The sequence below is a fragment of the Catharus ustulatus genome, chromosome 14, assembly GCF_009819885.2.
Source record: "Catharus ustulatus isolate bCatUst1 chromosome 14, bCatUst1.pri.v2, whole genome shotgun sequence".
NCBI classification, from domain to species: domain Eukaryota; kingdom Metazoa; phylum Chordata; class Aves; order Passeriformes; family Turdidae; genus Catharus; species Catharus ustulatus.
Window position 1 is genome coordinate 16,037,667 of NC_046234.1, and position 23,139 is coordinate 16,060,805.

At 45.3% G+C, this 23,139-nt stretch overlaps 1 protein-coding gene across 1 annotated transcript; it reads left to right on the forward strand.

Annotated features, from left to right (window-relative positions):
• Positions 1-224: 224 nt before the first annotated feature.
• On the forward strand, positions 225-14,255 carry LOC117003067 (transmembrane protein 182-like). The gene is made up of 5 exons (XM_033072696.1): positions 225-377; positions 2,761-2,878; positions 4,736-4,834; positions 7,169-7,306; positions 13,895-14,255. The coding sequence occupies exons 1-5, from the start codon at positions 225-227 to the stop codon at positions 14,122-14,124; spliced, it is 738 nt and encodes a 245-aa protein (XP_032928587.1). The 3' UTR covers positions 14,125-14,255.
• The last annotated feature ends 8,884 nt before the right edge of the window (positions 14,256-23,139 follow it).

Here is a 23,139-nt window from a genome sequence, read left to right on the forward strand (position 1 = left end):
AATGGCTGCTTGTCATGATCCCTAATGCCACAGCTGCTCACTCACACCGGGTCATCTGCTTTTAATAGTCCCGCTCCACACCCACTGAAACCCACACCGGCCAGGAGATCATTATCCACATCCCAAAATAGCATTTCTCCGGCCCTGCTCTTCCAGAGACTGGGAAACTCGGGGGTTTTTCCTCCTTTTCTGACTTGCAGCTGTGCTGTTTCCCCTGCTGCCCCATGAAGGCTGGAGCAGCAACCCTGGCAGCGGGGATCCTGGGGGGCACCGGGGTGCTGCTCTTCCTCCTCGCCTTTGGGACGGATTATTGGCTCCTGGCCACGGACACCTGCGGGCTCCTGCAGCATGGGAACAGCACCCTGAGCACCGGGGGGGTGAGCTCTCAAACAACTTACCTAAGTCATTTCAGATCTGAAATGTTGAAATCTGTCATAATGTTTATGCTCAGTGAATGTGAAACTTTAAATTCCTTAAAATCCATCCTGGCTTTTCCATGATATTGGGCATTTTGACCTGAGTAAATTGTGTCTAGGAAACATTAGGATGGCACCTCTGTAATCTGGCAGATATGAACATTAGAGAATGAAGAGCTTTAATTGTTGACAGACCAAAGATATCTCCTGATATTTGGCATTACAAGATTTCTCCCTCTGTAGTTTCTTCATTTAAAGCTAGTTCATGTTTAAAAGTGTGGGGCTTGGCAATCACTTCCATCTGAAGTGGTCCAGCTGCAGCACAGACACCAAAGTGAACACCAGACACAGAGCAGAGGGGTTCCTGCCCATCCAACCAGTGGCCTGGATATCCTCAAAGTAAGATTTAGGTAGGATTTTAGTTAGCAGGAAATGTAATTTTCAAGGGGCAGCTTGATATTGCAGTGCTAAGGGCTGGTGTTGCTCGTTTGTGGATCCCTCAAGTTGGATTTTCACTGCACTTGCTGTTGTCTAACTCTCCAATGAAATAACAACCAGATCAGTTCCTCGAGCCACCCACTCCCCCAAAATGTTTTTGTGCCAATCAATGTGTGGTTTCCATTACTAAATGACAGGAAGATCCTTGTTGTGTGCAGACTTTTTGTTACTTCAAAGTTCAATCCAATTAGGTTTGATTTTTTTCCTGGTGCGGTGAGTCACCCTGGGTAAGCCTCATGATGCCAGCAAGAAACATTTTTCTTTCATTTCAGAATCCCATAATCAAATGTAGGGCACTGTTTGCTTGAGTCATGGTTCCAAACGACTTTCCCAACTAAAAAAAAATAAAATATGATGGCAAAAATGCCTGGAGAAGTGAAACAGAAGAGAAGGTCTTTAGTTTCAAGCATCTCAGTAAAGCCTGGGGCTGGCAGAGACAGAGAAGTGCCACTTGTTTTTTGTGCACTTGGGAAGTGACAGTGTTAATTGTTGCATGTTTTAGTTGTTTTTGAAAATGGAGAGAGCAGAGATGATGCCCTGCATGACACAAATAAGCATCTCAAACATTTCAGAAACGCTCTTGGCCAAGTGTTGGGAAGCCTGACGCTGAGGCAGTGACTTCAAAAGCACCAGGCAGAAATAGGAACTGCTCTTACTCTTCCCTCTGAGCTATTTTATTTCTATTTTAGACACTGTTTCTATTATTTCTATTTCTGTTACTGGTTGTGGATAACAGGCTCTGTTTCTACCTTCTCTGCCCCTTCTTAAACTGTCAAATCCTGTCCCTTGCAGATAAGGATGGGCTCAGTGTCTGGCAAACTCAGTCAAATGTGCTGTGGATTCACCAAGTCCCAGCCACCAGCTGAGGAGGTTTCAGGGCTGAATGTTCCCCTTGTCACAGCCAGGATTTTATCCTGAAAGTAAAAGGAGAATCAGGTCAGAGCTCTGGAAGCTGCTGTAACATGATGCATAAAAACCCTGAGGTGAGGGAAGCAGAACAGCTCTGGGGAGAGCTCAGAGCCCCTTCCAGAGCCTAAAGGGGCTCCAGGAGAGCTGGAGAGGGACAGGGGATGGAGGGACAGGACACAGGGAATGGCTTCCCACTGCCAGAGGGATACTGGGGAGAAATTCTTCCCTGTGAGGCCCAGGCACAGGGTGTCCAGAGCAGCTGGATCCCTGGGAATGTCCAGGGCCAGGCTGGACAGGGCTTGGAGCACCCTGGGACTGTGGAAGGTGTCCCTGCCATGGCACTGGATGGGCTTTAAGGTCCCTTCCCACCCAAATCCATTAACCTGTGACAGGGTAAGCACCTCTAGCACCTCCCTGCTGAGTCCCATTTCTGCTTCACAGGGCAGATTCCTCCTTGGACATTCCCCATCTTTCTTAATTTTGTCACAGCCTTGTCTCCTTTACCAAACTGTGTGGGAGGAAGATAAAACTGGTTTTGAGATAATTTTAATAAATCCTTTAGTAAATCTTCCATGACTGAACTTTACAATGTAGTCCCTCCAGGAAAGACCAAACCTTGTGCTCACAGGTCTGCTCTGGGGGTTGGAGGAAGGTGTTTGGAAGTAGAAGGTCCAGCTCCCTGAAATTCCCATCCAGCTCTGGCCAGCAGGGGCTTAAGGACAGCAGAGCAGGCAGCAAATGGTTTGTGCAGGTCTGCAGGACAATTTGTTTTCAGAACTTGTCATGGCAGAAAGTCAAGGATTGATCCCCAATCCCTCCAAACTGACTCAAAAAGCAAATGAAAACAAATAATTACATCAATGTCCGTCTAAGCAAAGCATACCCTCTTGGTACCACCATCTTCCCAGTTTCAGCCTGGACTTTCATTCCTCCCCAGGCAGAAACTCCAGCAGAGGCTGGGAAGGAGATCCTGACGTTCCACCACGAGGGTTTCTTCTGGAGGTGCTGGTTCTTTGGTGAGGGCCACCCCGAGACCATCTGGAGCTTCTGGTACAGTGAGTACAACCCTCTCTGCACCCACAGCATCCCTCAGCTGGGTGGGAGCCAAGCACAGGAAGCTCTCCCCTCTGGGGGATGCTGAGACAGTTTTTGTTTCATTTTTGTCATCCTCATCTTCTGTCAAAAGCAAACCTGGCTCGCTCTTTTTGTGCCTTTTCTGTGCTCGTTCTCTGACTTGGGTTTTGCTCTCAGAGGGCTGTTCACAGAAATGTTGCAATCTCTTGGGGCCATTTAATTTATCACCTGCAAAATTACGCAAAGTGGTGGAAGGAGAACCTTTCCTTCCTCCCCCTCCCTCCCAGTACCTCTTGGTGTTTGTGTTCAGCAAAGTTCTGGTGATGTGAGCCCATGCCCTTCCCCTTCTGTCCCTGTTTTCTGCCTTCCAGGTGCTCAGCATTCCCAGCTCCCACTGATTCCAGCCCGTTTGTGATGTCCCTGGGTGCTCAGGACCAGTGGTGCACCATGGAAAGCCGTTTTACTTTAAGATCTCACCTTTTTTAAACTTTTTAAGATTGTTGAAATTACACTTGAGAGCAGAGAGGGATGCAAAATCCTTTACTTTTTTTTTTTTTTTTTTATTTAAATGCATTCATTCTTCAAAAACAAATTGAAGGAAAGGGTGAAACCTGGTGGTGCCAACCTGGTGGTGCCAACCTGGTGGTCCTCGAGCAGGGAAGGGTTGGCCCAGGGAACCAAGAGCTCCCTGCAGGAATAGGAAAGGACTGAGACCACCAACCCTGCTGGATTTGGGATAAACCCCCCCAGATTTTAAATAAATTCTGCAAAGTCTTTGAACACCACGAAAAAACCTTGGCCCTGTGCTCTTGATGGAAGATGTTGCTGTGGTTGTGGGGCAGCACAATCACCTCAGAGGGCACTGCTCTGAAAATAATGCAGGTTCCCACACTGAATTTGCTCTGCAGTGATTAAAATTTCAAATGACTTCACTGTCCCCCAGCCCCTGACCTGTTTCCTGTAAAATCTTGCAGGAATTCTTCCCACCACCATTCAACTGAACAATGGGAGGTTTTTCACACGGGAAATTTGTGAATAATAAAGGACAGGCTTGAGACAGGGAGTTTGCTACTGAATTGCATTATGTGGAAATACATAATATAATTTTACCTGAAGTAAAATGAGTCACTCTGATAACTGGCAAATTTTTTGCTACTTCTTTAGGTATTTATTATAATAGGATTGATCATGGCAAATTAATTTGCTGCTCTTGTGGATGTAATAATTAATTCAATAGGTATTCCATAGTCAATTTAGCATGAACTAATGTCCACCTATTATAAAGTGCTCCTTTGAGCTGGGGAACATATTTAAATAAGTGGCCAACCATTAATTAATTCATTTAACATTCATTCTATTACTGTTAATCATGATAAGCCTCAGTGGTATTAATATTGATGGGCCACTTCCATTCTAATTGTGCTTTTCCTCCTCACCAGCTGGAGGTCTTGGAAGTTCCTTGTTCTGGTAGCCAAACATTTTGACCCTTCCAGGTGGACAGGCACATTCTCTGGAGGAAAAAAGTAATGGGAATATTGACACTGACTTCAGTTGTTCCATCTTTTATGATTTTTGTCCACCTCACACTCAGGTTATGAAGATGAGAAGATGTGCAAGAAGCAGTCTCAGATACTCTGATATCTTCCCTCTTTCATGGTTCTTATTTCTATTTTAATTTTTCTCTCTAACCAAGATTTATTATCTTTTTTTTCCTCCCCAGCCTTCTGAGGGTTTTGCAGGTTTTGCAGAACAGCACAACACCATCTCAGTACTGTAACTGATTCTGCAGGAAATAAAAGCAGATAGGGATTTAAATTCTTTTTCTTCATCTTTTCCAGCCAGCCAAGCACACCCCAAGTTCTGCATGCATGGCTACCTGTTCCCCATGCCCATTGCTGTGGGACCTTTCCCCCATCCCTCCTATGACACAACTGCAGGTGAGTTTTCTTCCCTCCTCGTTTTCTTCCCTCCTCCCCCAGCAGCTCCTTTTCCCAGGGCTCAGGCAGAGGTTTGGGATGTGTGTGAGCACTGTGCTTCTCCTGTTGGTCGCTTGGTTGGCTGCCCCAGGCACACCACGAGAGGCTCTCCCATGTTTTCTCTCCTCTGGGCTGGGCTGGGCTGTGCTCAGATAACCCAAACCCAGCCTGAGTCTGACTCAGTCCCACAACTCAGGTGTTGATTTGTTGCAAGACAAAACAAACAAGCACTGGAAAATTGGAGACCAAATTGTTAGAAAACCCACCTAAGTGACTGGCTTATTTTTAAAGCGCTGAACACTAAGCAGTTGGAGAGCTCCCTTTCAACCGGGTCCCTTTTTATTTATGTTTCTCCATATTTTCCGAGTTCTTTAATGAATCAGCTGCTGTTAGGAATTTTAATTTGCTAAATTGGTGGCAGCAGTTAGAATTAATTCAATGATCTTTTTTGAAATGAATTGATTTCTTTAAATAGTGTGCATCAGTCTGCCTTGCCTCCGGGGATGCAGGGCAGACGTTCTGCACAAACAAACATCTTGACCTTTTCCTTAGCCTTTAGTAGTACCTTTTTTTCCCCCTAGTTTTTATTATTTTTTTTCTATGAAAAATTAATTAAAAATAAAAATATTGCCAGTAGGAGCATGTGAGGGAGGGCAGCTCGTTTCTTTGGCTGTGCTGTGCAGAATTCCTGCCCCGGGGAATTTTCTGTGGTGTCAGATGGATACGAGGGACCTGTGGAGGGAGGAGGAGGAGGAGGAGGAGGAGGAGGAGCAGGATGTGCAGCAAGCACACGGGATAAGCAGTGGGATTGTTTCTGCTTGGGAGAGATGGGCACAGTGTCCAGGACTTGGATGATCCTGCTGATAAACACAGGAACTATTTTTCCATCCCAAATAAAGGGCACTGGAGGCATCTGTCCCTGCCTGTCAGACCCTGTGAAACCCTCCCCAGCTGCCTCCCAGATGTGTCCCCAGGGACACTCCTGGCACCTCCTCGATATTCCCAGAGGTTCTTTTCTGGTCCTGATGGTTCTGTGAAGCTGCTGGAGATGGGGGCTGCACAGGCTCTGCCTGTCCCCATCCCCTCTGGGGATGTGGGGGTGGCTCACCCCACATTTTGGGCAGAGACACAACGGGCTCCTCCCCTGCCCCAACCCTCTGCAAAGCCCTTGTGGGGAGCAGCCACTTCTGTGGTTAATTCCCTTTTCTTTCCAACCAGCCCATCCTCATTTGCAGCTGCTGACAAAACAGGAGGCTGTCCAAGGAGAGGGTCCTCCAGCTATTACCTGCTCCAGAGATAATTCTGCCTTATCTGCATCCTCTTAGGCTCCCTGAGAGAAACGGGTGACGGGAGGTTAAACATGAAAATGAATTCTGTGGTTTTGGAGAGTTCAAGATACTTATCTCTCCCTAAGTGGCTCTCCTGACAAAATGGTTTCAAATGAGGAAAACGCATCTTCTCGGTATCATTTTTCTTTCAAGTGTGAATCATTTCAGCACTACCCACTTGCTCATGCTCGGCTTAAATCGAGCTGGAGCTTCTGGAAAACGAGTGGCAGGGCGAGATGTGGTGATCCAAGGGATGGGATCAATCAGGGCATGGGGAGCAGGGTGTCAGAGGGTCTGTGCTGGAGGATTCTACCTTTGGATAAGGTTTATGGCAGTGTCAGCACGACACTTGCCCACTGGGAGGCTTAAATTAGTGGGCTACATCCCATCCTGTTCCATGTGGTGGGATGTGATGGGCCAAGCTTGCTCAGCTCTGCCTGGGGTGGTTGTATGAAGTCATGCCCAATCCCCCAAATTCCTTGGAGGAAGAGGCAGCTGCTCTCCTGCCCCATTGTCTTTCCCAGAGTCAAACAAGGCCATTAGTGGGGACCTCATGAGCTCCTTTTTTCCTGCAGTCCTGCTAGCAAACACTGCTTTTATTTTAAACCAGGAGCCTGGTGCCTTCCTGAAGTGTTAATTAAAGTGGAACAAAGCTGTGGTCTGAATCCACCTCTCCAAATTTTGCTTTCCCTTCTTGCCAAGCTTTTCCAACCTCCCCCAGGACTAAGAGCCGTGTCCTTTCCTCCCACCCCCTTTTTTTGGTGTGCTTCCCTGGCAAACCTTCCCAACCCTTTGGCCTGATTCCAGTCCCATTCTGTAGGGCATGTAGGGCATGTAGGGCATGTATCACAAGTTGTTGTTTTCACTGTTGCTAAAGCAGGACTTAAACATGGCATCGTTGAGAAGATTCCTGAGGTTGAAGAAAGCCTCTTTCCCTCCCCTGTCACTGACTTTGCTCCTGTTGCAGTGTACAGAGGATTTTGGACGGCGTTCATCCTGCTGGCCGTGGCTGCTGGGCTCGTGGGGGGGCTCCTGCTGGTGTGTGGGGTCCCCTTCCACAGCCCCAACTCCTACAAAGTTGGGGGAGGATTCCTGCTGCTCTCAGGTGAGGGGACATGGCTGGGGCAGGGTGGCTCTGGGATGGGGGCAGCTGGAGTGAAGGGCTGCCCTGGGAGATGGGGCTCTGCTGGGAGCAGCAAATGATTCCCCACTGGAATTAAACCCCTGGGAGCTCTGAGCAGCCAGTGGAAGGTGTCCCTGTCTTTTGTGGTCTTTAAGGTCCCTTCCAATCCATTATTCTGTGCTCAGCCAGGTTTTAGCAAGATAGTCCTTAGTCCTAGCAAAGCTGAGATTTTTGAAAATCACTTTGTTTTTACTATTCCTCTATGCCAGCCTTTTATTTCAGTGGAGCCTGCAGGTGTGTTAAGCCTGGGCAGCATCAGCCCAGCTCAGTTCCCCAAAGTCAGGCTTTGCATTTGGGCTGCTCCTGCCTCTGCTGTTAGCTTTGATAGAGCTGGAAACCCTTGGAGTGATGAAAGGCAAACCTGATGATCCAAAATGGGAGGGTTGGCTTAAGGAGACCTGAAAAGATGAAACGATGGCACTGCAGGAAAATGAATTAAAAATAGGCATTTATTCATTTTCCCCACTGCTGTTACCAATGATTCTACTGAATTATCACTTGGGCTTTTTCCTTTTCTGCATTTGAGAGGAATAACTGGCTTCAACAGTAGAAATACTTGATTTATACCAGTGACTCAAACTCAGAAAAAAGCTCTTTTATGACTCAAGCAGCCACAGGCTGGAGCTCAGTTGAGCTGCGCCAAGTGAAGAACTTTGTAATGAAATCAGGCCTTTCTCTGAAAAACCACTGCTTAATTGCAGATCCTTCACCAGCTCCTGCTTCCTCATATCTGCCATAAATCACATGGAACACTGTCTTTGCCCTCAGTTTATGGTTTAAGTGAGCCCAAATTTGGGGGGGCTGCAAATGTCAGTGAAAATATTTGACAAGAACGGTCCTGACATTGCCCCATGTCCCCAACTGCCACATCTGCACAAGTTTTAAGTTCCTCCAAGGATGGTCATTCTACCCCTGCCCTGGGCAGCCTGGGCAGAGATGGACAATGCTTCCCATGGAGAAATTCCTGCTGTTGTCCAACCTGAGCCCATCCTGAAGCTGTTCCCTCTCCTCCTGTCCCTGTTCCCTGCTGTCCCCTCCTGTCAGGGAGTTGTGCAGAGCCACAAGGTCCCCCCTGATCCCCCTTTTCTCCAGGCTGAGCCCCTTCCCAGCTCCCTCAGCCCCTCCTGGTGCTCCAGCTCCATTCCCAGCTCTGTTCCCTTCCCTGGACTGGCTCCAGCCCCTCCATGGCCCTCTCGTCCTGAGGGTCCCAGAGCTGTCCCCAGCACTGGGGGTGTCCCTGCAGTGCCCTGATCTCCCTGGACACCATTCCTGATCCAAGCCTTTGGCCTTTTGCCCACCTGGGCACACCTGGGTTCATGTCCAGCCCTTGTCACCAGCACCCCCTGGGCCTTTTCCACAAACAGATTCCAGCCACGCTGCCCCAGAGCTGGAGTTTTCCATGGGGTTGTTGTGATCCCAGAATGGATAATAATCCAAGGGCTGTACCAGGGCAGGAAGTTTTTTTTCCATCTGCAGTCCAGGCTCCCAGGAGGCAGCAGATGTCCCTAGGAGTGTGTCCAGCCTGCACATCAGGCAGAAATATCACAGAAAAGGATGCCGAGTAATACTCAACTGTCTTCCTTTTTTTTTCTTTTTTTTCCTCATTGTTTTTCCACTTTATTTGACTATTCCTTGATTAAAAGGCTGGGGTTTCGAATGTGACACTTTTTAGAAGAGCTGATTATGCATCACATAAACCTCTTGGCATTAGACAAAGATGCTGCTGTTAAAATTGAAGTTTGTATTAATGCAGCTTCAATCTGAACAGCAATCATTGTTATTAACAGTCATTCGGGGGAACGAGTTCATCTGGAAGACACTTCCTGCTGTATTTTCCATTCAAATGATAGCAGAAGGATTCAATGTGTTTTGCAGCAAAGTTTCCTCAGTGTTTCAACTGATCCCTTTATTCAGGGGGTTTTATCCTGATCTCAGACCTCTGGATCCTGCTTGGGCCTGGCTTCTGGATGGATTTGGGTTGCATCCCTCCATGGTTATTTTCTCCTTATCCCTTCTGAAAATATTTTGCATAATTGCACTAAGCAGTAGGAACAATGGATTTAGCACAGCCTCGAGTCCCCAGCCATCCCCTCCCTTCGGGATGTGCAGGGATGATGCAGGAGAAAGCTCTTGTCTTCTAATCATGGCCTGCAGGTCAGTGTTAATTAACCTCCCCTGCAGAAAGGATCGCTCCTTGAGGAGGTGTGAAAAAGCTGCAGTCTGCAGGGTGGGAGTGTGGTGTGGCAGTGGGAATGGGAGATGGAGCTCCAGGAGTGTGGGATGTCCCAGCCTTCACCTGCAGCTTTGTTCTGCCCCCCATCCCTAGGGAGAATTTCTGGTTATTCACTGATGTCAGTTTTTCCACCAAAAAAGACAAGACTGGTGCAAATGCATCCCCAGCTATTCATGGATGACCAGCCTGGCGTGCTCCAGAGGGGGGTTGTGTGTCCATCCCTCGCTGGGGGAATCCAGTGCCAAAGGGGGAGGATTGTCATGGCTCAACTTCATCCCTCTGCATTTCCCTGAGATGCCTTTTATTTCCTGTGCATTCCAGAGGGCAAATCTGACTGTGCCAGCTCCCATACCCAGTGGACTGCTCTGGGAGCTGTTTCTGGGAGCCCTTCCAAAGCATTTCTCTGGATTTCCTCCACTGGGTGACTCTGGAAAGAGCCAGAACCCATCTGACCTTTGCTGGTGCTGCCTTTGCACATCCACAGCCCCAGCTGAGCAGTTTTCCCTGCCAGCTTCTCCCAAAAGCATCTGGAATACACGAGCCAGTGTGATGCTTTCCTCCCAGCATTTGCCATCTCAGAATGAACTTCAGTGCTTCCAAGGGGTGCAGGTCCTGCCTGGTGCCTGATTGTCCCTTTATTTCAGTAGTCAGAGTTGGTTAATTGTCACTACAGGGTCCCCAAGAGGGCTGGGTGAGCTCTGTGCTGCAGCTTCTGGAAGCTCCTTGAGCTGCTGAGACTTTGCTTGTGCTCCTTCATTTTTCCTACCTTATGCTCCTTGGTTTTCTTTTCCTTTGGGCATTTTAGAGACCAGATTTAGAAGTGCAGCACTGGCACAGGCTGTGGATGCCCCATCCCTGGAGGTGCTCCAGGCCAGGTTGGATGTGCTGTGGATGATGGGTCACATCCCTGCCCATGGTGGGACCAACCTGTTCTTCCATGACCCAGCAGCATGGAAAAAAGGGCACATTTCCCAGCCCTGTGAGCTAAAATGCTGGATTTTTTTTTCTCAGATTCTACTTCCCAAGTGGAGCAGCTCCACTTTGGCAGTCTCAGGCTCCACGTGCAGTGAAGGCTGGCAGTGATGGAAGGGCAGCTGGAGGTCACCCCTCCATTTCATCATTATTAACATCCGTAAGAGGCAACGAGAGAGAGAGGAGAACGAGTCAAAGTTCATTATTCTCCTAATTAGCAGATTACACAGAAGTTCAGTAGCTTCCCCAGAATAAGAGTTAAAGATTGAGTTCACTCACCTGTCCCCACAATTAGCAGCTATAAAGGTGTCACAAGGAAATAAAGTGAAAGGAAAAGCTCTTCTTCAATTTGCCCACATGGAAGATGCAGCTCTGCTGGGAGAGGGGGATGGAGCTCACAGAGGAGACAGATTTAATGCCCCACTGCAATTTTCTGGCAATTAGCCCCTCCCCAGAAGATGCTGTGACCTCATCAGCCTGGAGAAGGAGTTTCACAGTTAATTTTTCCCAGTACTATCCTAATGAACAGAGGCAAAGGGGGAGAAGGAGGCGAGGAGAGGAAAGGGATCACTCGGGGAATTTTCAGTGGAGAAAGCACAGGGGTGCTGAGAGGAGCATGGGGATGAGATTTGATGAGCTCTTCACAAACCCAAACCCAAACCCTGTGTCTCGGGTGTGGGTGCCAATGCCAATGTCATGTTTAGGACAAAAACTACATTTTTTCAGTTTTTTATTTTGCTGCCCAAAGCAGGAAGGAATCTATGTCTCTACATTCAAAGCTGGCAGGAAACAAAGATAATTTTCTGCTGTGTCCAACACTAAAAACCCCAGAAAGGAGGGGGTAAAGTGAAACCTGTTCAACAAATGAAAAATCCCAAATACAACAGCATTTTAAAACAAAAATGCCAAACACTTTGGTAATATGGGAGTGACACATCCTGATTTTTTCATAATGAAGAAGCATTGATGGCTGTGAGTGTGACAAATTTTAGGCAGGTTCAGGTACACTTGTGATTTCTCCAAACAGGAATTTCTGGCTGAGCAGATTTGGGTGAGCTGCCCTTCCTGAGCTCCCACATCCTTTGGCTGCACCCGCCCTTCTGAGTTTCTCTTCCCAGCCAGGACATGGTGTAAATCCCAGGGATTCTTCATCTCTCAGCTGTAATTATTCCAGGGAAGAAGGCTGCTTGCTTCACATATTCTTGTCATTTGCCCAGAGTGTGAAAACATTCTTAATTTAGATGCCATGGCCATGCCATCACCTCCAGTACCTGTTTAATAACAAATCCTTCTGTGCCAAGACCTGGAGCTCCTCCTGAGGCCAGAGGAGGAACCAACTCCCATTCCTTGTCTCCTGAAGAGTTTGGGGATGGTGCCACCCACACGTGGGACTTCCCACCCCCTCCTCAGTAAGAACTGGAAGGTTTTGATCTGATTACTTCAAAAAACGAGATTTAGGCCATCTAAATTCTCCTGGGAGAAATCAACACAGAATTCCTGGTTATTTAAAGCAAAATTCCAAAGTACTTTTCCATCCCCACGTTCTCTGTCCCACTGGGGCTGCGCTTTCATTTGCGTCTCTTACCGTAGGTATTATAAGTTAATGAAATAGAAATTGATCTTTAAAGGAGCACTTTTCAAGGTTCAGTTGCTATCTAATTAATTTAATTTTAAATTACATCAGTAATAAAGACTTAATTGCCTTCTTATCAATACATTGTATTTTGTAAAGGACATGCGGCTATTTGGCTTTCTTATAGTAGAATAATTGGTATTTTAAGCATACAACTATCATAGTAAGTGTAAAATATTTATTTGTGCACTTAATTTCAAGTGGTATCAAAACCTCAATGAACATGCAAATGTTCCAGCAGCTGCTGTTTAACTCCTTGCCTGCCTCTCCAGGAAAATCAAGGACTCCTCCACGTCAGGGAGAATGGCTGGAATACCAGTGTGGGGTGATGTAAAGAATATTTGTATGGCTGCACCAATTTCTGAATGATAAGATTGCATCTTTTCAGGGCATGGGAGGCAGTTTAGTAAATGTGACAGCTTAGGGTGGGGAATTGCAACTTCTGTCTCATTCCTCGTGAGGACTTTGAAGCCTCTTGCCTTCATGTGGGTCTTATTTTTGTCTCTGAGGTGTTTTTATAACCATTATAAACAGAATCACAGTAAAACATGAATGTGTTTTCTCTGACTGAAGATTCAGTAACCTCCCTGAGCAGATAAATCAACGTCAAGCTTTACACCTTTCCTTTCCTTAGCACAAGAGCTGGATTTTGGAGTGTATAAGCTGCCAGGAAGAATAATTAAATACACCACAACTACCTTTGATTTAAAAATGGCAAGGGGAGAAATTAAATCCTGCAGAAGCCACAACACATCCACAGAACTGTGTGGTAACTTGTCAACTAAATTAATTTCGAGCAGTTCACTTCAACCATAAAAATAATATAAGCTGTGATATATTTCTTTCATATAAGTGTGTGTATATCTATATGTTATACAGCACCATTTAAAAATAGCAGCTTCTACCTGTGAAGTAGCAAGATCAGATATTTCTGAACTGCTTTCAGACCTGTCATCACACTGTCACTATTTAGCTTTAATAGATGTTGAGTTTAAAATGCACCACAGAAATATGTATTTTTTAATGATACACAGTAAATGGGATTTGGGCCACTCTGATTTTTGTCATCTGCTTCCAGCCTCATGGCATAAGCTGCTTATTATTATTATTATTCTGGTATTTAGTGGCCCATCTAAGGTTAATATCTCATGGCTGTGTGCCTTTCCCACCCTGTAATGTGTTGGCCCTGCTGGCTCTGGGGGTGGCAGTGCCAGAATTTTGCCATCAGCAGGATTTGTTGTGGCATTTATCATCTTTGGCTGTGACACTGCTTGGAAGGGTTGAGACAAAAAAAAGGGAAAGGAGTGAGTTTTGGTGTCTCCTCATTAATATCTGAGAAATTAAAAGTGAAAAGGTGAAACATGGCACCTTTGAGAGGGGAACACTGGGAACACCAGCCCTGCTCTGGTGGTTTCTCCATGGCTTTATCCCACTGCACAGAACCTGCAGAAGTGCTGGTGCTCCAAGCACAAAGTGTCAGAGGCACTGACCTCTGTGGTGTGGGGCTCTCCCATGGTGAGTGGCCTCAGCTTCCCCAGGAACCTGCAGAGCAACAATTCTGCAGCCCAAAGCTTTGATGCAGAGCATGGATGAGCAGCTGCTGTGATCTTTCCTCACCTTTATCCCTGCATTTCCTGCACGGCCAATAACTCCTTTTTGTCTCTCTTCCCAGGAGGTTTGTTTCTCCTGCTGGTGTTTCTGTTTGTGATGTGGAAGGAGTTTGCAGCTGACTTTCAGAAGTACATCCTGCTGGAGAGGAGTGAGAGGTGCCTGGACGATGTCCCTGTGCACGTTTACTACGGGTGGTCCTTCATGCTCGCCGCCGCCGGCGTGCCCCTGGTGCTGCTCTCTGGACTCCTCTTCTTCCTGGTGGGCAGAGACATTAAGGATTCCCTGCAGTAAAGAGGAACGTGGAGAAGGCCTTGAGAAAATTGGTGATGCTCCTTGTAAAGAAACACACCCAGGTTTTGAGGGCTTGATGGGTTTTGTAGCGCTAATTGTCGGGGTGGGTTACACTCGCTCTCGTGGGGAGGCAGGGATGGAGCTCTGAGCATCCACAAAATCCCAGCATGGTTTGGGTTGGAAGGGACCTCAAAACCCATCCAGTTCCATCCCCTGCATGGGCAGGGACCTTTCCCTATCCCAGGTTGCTCCAAGCCCTGTCCAGCCTGGCCTTGGACACTCCCAGGGATGGGGCAGCCACAGCTGCTCTGGGCACCCTGTGTTAGGGTTTTATCACCCTCACAACCAGGAATTCCTTCCCAATATCCCATCCATCCCTGCCCTCTGGCAGTGGGAGCCATTCCCTGTGTCCTGTCCCTCCATCCCTTGTCCCCAGTCTCTCTCCAGCTCTCCTGGAGCCCCTTTAGGCACTGGAAGGGCTCTGAGCGCTCCCTGGAGCCTTCTCTTCTCCAGATGAGCACCCCCAGCTCCCCCAGCCTGGCTCCAGAGCAGAGGTGCCCATCCCTGAGCATCCAACTCCAGCCTTTTCCACTCTGGACACATTTCAGCATCTTGGTGGGCTTTGCACTGATTTTCTCTGCAGCTCTGTGTCAGCAGAGCCCCACATCCATATTCAGCAGAGCTGGAGCTTTACAGCATTCCCAGCATCCTGGTTTCTTGTAAAAGGAAATCGAATCTTGCTGAGATGGTGCAAGCAATAATGTCTGTTTCTAAAAAGCAATTAAGGATGATTTTTTTTTAAAGCTGGCTCTGATTGACGTCAAAGGACAACCATTTTAATGGGATGTCGGGAAACACGAGAAACTTTTTTCTTCCTTAAAAGCCCTGGTTCTGAAGATACAAATGTACCTGGTCCTAACCTAACTTTCAATAAGGGAATAAACCAATTTCTGTGGCCTGAAATATAACATGAATTAATTAGTATTTCTTTACAGTAATACTTTACTCTGCATTTAAGATTTTCCCTGGATGGAGTTTTGTGGGGATTCCCAACCCAAAAACTGAAAGGTGATCCCAGTTGAGGGAAAAGAAGGAAGGATAATAGCATGATGTGATATCACCTTGTTTGTGCCTGTGCCCCATCAGTTCTTCGCTATAAATTCACTATAAAACTGTTTTGAATAATTTTTGTCGTTACTCTGAATTGAATATTTTCCCTGGACACAGTCTGGGGAAGTTTCTCAGCCCAAAACTGATGATGGGAATGGGGACAATAGCACTGGCATTTTTTTGGCTTTGTTTTGGTCAGCCTTTCAGGCAGCTCAGCTGGGACCTTGTATTCTACAGACACCTCACAAGAGTCAGATTCAAAAAGTCAAATTATATCACATTTAAATACATTGAAATTCTTGCAGTCACTCAGGTGATTGGCTGATGTGGCAGTGACCCTACAAAGAGCAATCCCCTCCTAATTCTCCACCCTACAAAGAGCAATCCCCTCCTAATTCTCCACCAAACTATCTGGGTACTGGGGGTGAAATAATTTGTCCTGAATATGCAGGGGTTTGTAAAGACACTTGAGAAGTGACAAAGATTTGATCTTGTTGTGTGTTTTTCGGGCTGGAGCGTGCTGCTTTGAAGTAGTTTGTTGGGTCCTTGCTTGCTGAGCTCATTTGCATAAATTTTAAATCAAACTCCTCAAAAATGCTTCGTGCTCGTGGATGTCAGAGTTTGTGCTCAACTCACATCTCCCAAGCTTTATGTCACACTATTGACTCAGTGCAGTTAATTAATAATGGAATGTAAATCTCTGCTAGGAAGCGCTGAAGATTGTTGGCAGTGTAAAAATGTTTGTTAATGCTCTTCCTACAATATTATTCAAGTCTGGCGTTTCTTTCCTTTCGGAGCAAGTTCTAATTATTCTTTTACAAGATTCATGGCATACACAGAGTGAGAAATTGTAATTCCCCCATGTAAAGATTAGTTCTTTCATATGAATAACAGGCTTGGGCTACAGTTCTTAAGCAATATCCACACTGTTTTCCCTTAATAGAACTTTTGTTTGAATAGAATTGGGATGTGCAGGTAAAAATCTTAGGGTTTTTTGCCCAGTGAATGGATGTTTCATGACATTCCCAAATACACAGAGGTTTTAGTGTTTTATTTGGCCATTCTAAACTGTGGTTTTTTCCCTGATTCTCCTTGGGTTATGCCTGTTCCCCATCAGTTCTTCAAGGGATAATTTCTCACTATAAATTCCCTTTGAATATTTTTTGTCATTTAATTATCTATTCAATGTGGAGATGAACACTTATGGTCACAAAGAATAAAAGTATATAATCCAGGAGCAGAAGAGGTCAAGATTTACAGTCACTTGCCTTTCACTGATCCCATAAAACAATCCAAGCATGCAGAAATGATGATCCCATAAGAGACACCAGGGCAGAAGAATGAGAATGCAGCAAGAAATCCATCAGACTTATTGATATCTGTGAAGCTGAGGATCCCTGAAGTTGTGAATATAGAAGTGAGTTTTATATTATAGAATGAAATATTTATTAACTTTCTCCATCTGTTCTTTAAAAAATTTAGTTTAATGTCATCAAGGCATTTATGGAATACATTTAGCTTAATCATGCATTCATGCCTTAGGGAGTAAAGCATCCCCTGAGACTTGCTCTTTCTGGATCAGCTCTAGAACAAGCAATAGTTTAAAATTCCATCATTCTTTGGGAAGAAATCACATGGCTTTGAATCCTTCTTGAACAGAGGGTGTTTTTATCTTAAATATCTGGTATTGAGCACATCCAGTTGTTGTCTGGGATTGAGATTTTGGGTAACCTCATCAAATCCCTGGATCTCCCACAGGTTTGGAAAATCTCTCAATATTAGATATAGATCTAGTAGTCACAACAATAAGAAAAAATGAGATTGTAGAGTTGCATAATTAAATCAATTAACTCCCTCATTAAAATTCCATGCTTATTGCCAGCACAGGGCCAAACACACCATTTTGGTGGATTGAAGAGTCCAATTCCTTTGCTCTCTCAAGTTTCTCGTGGCAAGCATAACTCAAGCAGACAAAATTTGCTGTGAGAGTCATCATTTCTGTAGGAGAAATTTCAAAAAAAGGAACTCATGGGCTCCGTGGTAGAGCTGGAAATTGCAGAAACCAAGGCTGCTTTCATCTGTTGAATGTGAAGTTTGATGAAAGGATATTATAGAGTAGTGACAAGGACCTAATTCTGATCCAAGTTTTGTCATTATAAATCATGAGTAATTCCGAAGGCTGCAGCAGACCCTTATCACTGCTAAACATCTGTAAGTCAGATCAGAACCGGGACTAATAAATACATTCAAAATGCATAATTAAAACAGTGATTTCACATCACTCTGATGAATTTTAGTCAAGGATTTCTTCAAGGATGCTTTTCTCACATTAGCATTTGATGTTAGTAAGCAATGAATAATTCCATTTTTTCTTTCCAACATCTGGGACACTTCCTGCTTTATTTGCTACTTACTGAGCACTCTGCAGGAAATATTAATGAATCCTGGGTGTTGAAACACGGGCCCTGTGGATCGTCTCAGGAGGCAGCCTTACGTAGGAGAGGTGTCTTGAGATGAAGAGCTTGATTTTGGTGAAAGATATTGGGAGATTTGCCAAACCTGAGGGAGATACAGGGATCTGGGGAGGTCACCCAAAAGTCCCTGTAGCAAATTCTTTCCTGCCATGGACCTGGAGCTTTTTCTCGTTCTTGGGAGATGATGAAATTCTGTGTTTGAAGAGCTCTGCTGGCCCTTCAGAGCAACCTGTGGAGGAAACCTGAGCTGAGCACCAGGAGAGCTTCCCAAGGAGGAATTAAAATCCTTCTGTATTAGTGTGAAGGTTTTGATAGTTCAGCATCTGAGCAAGGGGCTGAAAACCCCCTCTGCCATGGTAAACAGGAAAACTGGAACTTGCCCAACTTCATTCCAGCTGGGTGTGGAACAGCCCCTCTGGGATTTATTACAAACCTTTCCACTTTTTCCTTATCTGTCCAGGTCCTATTTTGACCTTGGTCAGACACATTCCTTGGTGGCTCCTGTAACAAAATACGAGTGTGCAGCACCAGGATCCCCACTGGAGCTGCTCCCCTCCGGTCCCTGCATGATCCAGGCCTTGCTGGGGACCCCTTGTCCCCAAAACCCGATGGAAAAGGGGAGTGCTGGGACGTTCCATCCCTGTGGAAATACCCAGGGCCCCTTTCCTGCAGCAGCCCCCATCCTGCTGGCTCAGCACCTCCTGAGGTGCCCCTTGTGACAGAGACACAGGAGAGGGCACAGATGTGGTGCAGCACAAAGCAAATTAAAACAAATGGGGCGAGGGGAGCAGGCTCCACGCCCCGAGCACGGGGCTCTGCATTAGGGCAGGATTAAACTGGATCAGGCAGAGCCCCCTCTACAAGAGTGCACAGCACCTCAATCCCAGAATCAATAAGCTGTACATGCTGCAGCACAAAGAGCTCTTATCTGCAGTACCACTTTGAATTTAGTGAATTTATTTAATCCCTGATGCCTGCAGAGCATCAGTCCTGTCTTCTGGGTTAATTTATTTATTCCGGTGATGTATTTTTAGTCTTTCAAGTCCTTGACATTTGAGAAGCAGACTTTTTTTTCTCCCCCTCCTCGTTTCCTAAAAAACATCTGAATTGGAAAAAAAATTATTTACAGAAAAGTATTTTTTTTTCCTAATTCATTCCCCACTTTTCCTTTTGGGAGCCAAGAGAAATACAATATCAATACTAATAACCATAAATGGAATGGATTGGGAAAGGCTCCTTTTCCCCCTGCTTGGCACAGCCTGTTTCTAAATCAATGCTGGACATTCACTGATCTTCTCTCTTCCTTCTCATTTTTTTTTTCCCCTTACAAGTATTCTCTCCTCCTCTTTAAATAAAAAAACCTAAAAATCACTTATTTTTGAGATATAGCCAAGATTCATTTAGTTTGAAAATTGTCAGGAGGGCAGGTGATGCTCTTATCTCCTGGAACTTGATATTTCCAGGTGGATCAGTTGAATCCTTGGCTCAACCCAAAAGAATCAGTGGGTTAAAGAGTGGGACTACTGTTACAAAATACATCAAAGGAAAAAATAGTCCAGCAGTTACTAAGCATTTGGTTATGGAAGGGTAGATTGAAGCTTTATGAACTTCAAGATCTCAAAGAAGGAAAAAGTCTCACCTGGCCTTGGCTGAGTTGAGGATGGCTTCAAGAAAGCTGGAAAAATGAAAAATTAAAGCAGCATGAAGGGCAATTGTTTGAAAAACAGAGGGTTTATTCTCTATTCGTAATCTATTTACATTCCATATCCATTACCCAATATTTCCTTGTCTTTACATTAAGAGAAACAACAAACACTGAGAAGAAAGAGCCTCTTTAAGAACAGGGACTCTGCAAAAATATATTACATGTCCTCAAAAATAACTCTGCAAAGTCACAGAACATAATTGTTTTTCCATTTCAGATGTAAGAATTTTTTTTTGGTATTTTCTTCTATTCAAATACCAGTCCATGGGAGAAGATATTCAGAAGAAAAATGAGTGCTCAAATAACATTGGCTAAACTTGCTGATTTAAGATTTTAATATTAATTAAACCTCATTTGTTACAAGCTGGAATAATTGCAGTGCACGGTGAACAAATGTGGCTTGTTCTGAAATAGAGGCATCGACTTTTGGGACATCCCTGCACCCAAAAAAAAGAAGGGAAATGCAACAATTTAAACAAATGAGCCTCAAAAATTAGTCCTGCTGGGTGTTGAGGTGGAGATTTTTCATCAGCCCCCCTGAAATGCAGGCAGAGGTTTTGCCTCTCAAATCACAAGCAAGGTCATTCTACGAGTTAAAGAATTATCTCCAAAATCCAGGCATTAATGAAATTTATTGCATCACATCCCCAAAATAAGCTGGGGGGGTTGTACCAGGCATCCTCAGCCCCTTGCTCCTGGATTTTTTGGTGGCATTATTTCGTCTAAAGGGAATCCTGGGAGAGTGAATGAATTCTAAAGGCACTAAAAGAATATTTTGCTCCCTCTGAAGGTCAGATAATTTCATCTTCAGGGTGGTGCTGGTGAAGCCTCTCAGAGATGTTCTCGAGGTGTTTTCCCTTCAGTTTTGCTCTGCAAGTGAAGATCCCGTCCCTGTTTTCCCACCTGCCTTGTGAAACCCCCACTATCCGAACCCAAACACAGGCACACACACTTCACACATTAAATATCTGTAAAATAACTGGTGTTCTCTGAGGAGAGACTCTTCCTGTGCCACAAACACTTCAAAGGCTTCAAAGCAGAGGTGCCTGCAGCGAGGGCTGAAGCTGAGAGCACAAGTGCCCGTTTCAGCTGACACCAGAGGTTTCAGCCTCTTAGGGCATAAAGCATTTTTCACTCTGTTTAAATTAATTTAATTGGAAAAAAAATTGAAGGAGAAATCACTCAAGACATTTTAGATGGTGGGGGTTTTTTGTGTGCATGTGATTTTTTTTTAAAGTGGGAAATGCTGTTTTGAGATTAAACCTGCCTTTAAGTAGATATTTTAAAATGAAAATATCTTCAGTGTTTAAGGAAGGATGCAGAGACCTTCTGTTTGCAGCCATCTTAGAGGGCTGGTTTTGCTTTTTCTTGCTTTGCTGTTGCTCAAAGGATGTTCCAGCTCCAGGGCGAGCAGCAGCTCCAGGCTTTCCTTCTGCTGCCCCTTCTCAGAGTTAATGCATTGGTTCTGCAGGCAAAAAAAAAAAAAAAAAAAAAAAAAAAAAGAAAAGAGACATTTTTAGTATTCCAGAAGCCAAAATGCTGTGTCTGGATGGAGGGATTTGCTGTACATCCCAGGCAGGAGATGCAAATCCAGTTTTATACTGGGAATGCAGCGCCCTGTGCCCAGCACCTCCTGCCCAGGAAAGGCTGACACAGAGAGCACATTCTGCTTTTATTTTTCTACAATTTATTTTTATTTTTTTCAAATGAGAATGCCAAAGGAGTGGAAATATTTTGGTTTTGATAGTCATGGCATGGAAATCTTCTTAAATATTTGAATTTATTTGTTCAACTGCTCACTCAGAGGCAGCCCCTACACTCTCAATACTTCAGCAAAGCACACACCAGGTTTGGGAGCATTCTGGTGCTTGCTGGTGTTTTCAGGCTGTTCCAAGAATGTGAGTGGGGTTTGGATGCTTTGTAGTGGGACAAAAATCTCTTTAGGATGCATGGCTGCTCGAGGAGCTCAGGCAGGGCAGAGAATTCCCTGGACAAGAGGCAAAAGGAGCTCTTAGAAGGTGGAGATGGTCCATGCCATCTCATTAATTTAAATTAAAAGTTTATCTCATATAAATAAATAAATAAATATAAATACATATATAAAAATAAATTAATATATATATATAAGTAATGATTTAAATAAAAGTATAGTCATTAATACAATGAGAACAATTAAAATGCTGTGGGAATGAGTGTGTGAGTGCCAGTACCTCCCTGACCCAGTCCAGAGCTGCATTCCATGATATCCAGCACAGGAAAAAAGGGGATTTCAGCCCAGTTTTCCTGCTTTTCCCCACCTGCCCAGCACCACATTCCCTGTGATTCCCTGTGCCCTCCTCCAGGCCCAACCCTTGGTTAGGGAAAATCACTGGAGCATCACGGCTGCATTGATTTAATTGATTGAGAGCACCAGGCTCTGCCCAGAACCTCAGCTCCACTCCCAGGCAATGCTAATCAGAGCCAAAGATAACAGCAGAAGGAATGAAAAGATTTCTTCCCCAGGACTCCAAAGTGCCTTTGGAAAAGAGGAAATTATGAGAATGTGTTTTCTCTCTGTTGCCCTGGGTTTGCCAGCAGGTGCCCAGTGCAGCCTCCGAGGGTCCCTCTGGATCAGCTTGGCTGCAAGGAGGCTGCTGGAGCTCCTTGCAATTGGGGTTGGGATTTTATCCACCAGATTTTATTATTTTTATCCAGCTCTACTGTGGAAAATCACAGCTGGGTCTCCAGCCAAGGCAGTGACTGAAATTAGCAGCAAAGACATAAAACCTCATGGTTTAGGGGACTTTGTTCTTTACTTTAACAGAACTTGAGCGTTTCCCAGTGTGTGATGATGACATTATCCATTACAAATGGATATCCAGGATAAATGGACCCATAAAATTAGGGGAAAGCAGGGCTGCAGCAGCAAGCCTTGATAACACCCTGAATAATTCCCCCTCTTGCAGCAGCTCCTCAGCCCAGAGCCACCAACCTCTCCAAAGGATCCCTGTTTGCACCCCACTAAGGAGTGAGGCACAGATGGGTTTGGTCTTCTAAAATCAAATCAGAATAAAGAATCTCCTTTTGCTCCCTCCTTGCTGAGCTGTCCTGAGGTATATTCCGAGTTTGGGACAAAAATAAATCATTATCTTGGAGCTGCCTGATTCTGCTTCATCTTGGCTTGAGCCAGGAGGGCACAGCCTCAGCTCCACCTTCTGCTTTGGGGTGAGGAAACACACAGGAATTTTCAGAGAATACAGAATTCCATGCAGTCATTTAGGCTGAGAAATCCCTCTAAGATCACTGGCAAGGCCACCACTACCCCATGTCCCCAAAAGCCACATCCACATGGATTTTTAACCCCTCCAGGGATGGGGACTCCAATTCCAAAGCTCCTCCCTAAATCTTTTAGACACAACCAAAGCAGAGCTGAGAATGGTCGAGGGCAGTTTGGCCATCACTTCTCCATGGGCATGGAAGGAGTGGGGAGCTGCCCTTAGGATGGGGAATTTGGGAGCAGCCTGAATGGAAACAGATCCTGTGCCTTCCTTTACCTGAAAGTGCTTCTGCCCTAAATGAAATGCAGGAGTAAAACTCAGGGCAAAAGCTGAATCACTCTCGCTTAATTTAGCAGTGAAATCACAGGCAAGGCACTACAGTACCTGCTGAAGGGTGCAGTGATTTCTAATTATGGATTATGCAGCTAATCAGTACCAATCAACATTTTATGATCTTGACTTAATATTT

Excerpts from the sequence above, each read along its gene's own strand:
- LOC117003067 (XM_033072696.1), top strand. The coding sequence starts at position 225 with ATGAAGGCTGGAGCAGCAACCCTGGCAGCGGGGATCCTGGGGGGCACC. Across the intron at positions 4,835-7,168 it reads CTCCTATGACACAACTGCAG|TGTACAGAGGATTTTGGACG; the intron begins GTGAGTTTTCTT and ends CTCCTGTTGCAG. Across the intron at positions 7,307-13,894 it reads AGGATTCCTGCTGCTCTCAG|GAGGTTTGTTTCTCCTGCTG; the intron begins GTGAGGGGACAT and ends CTCTCTTCCCAG.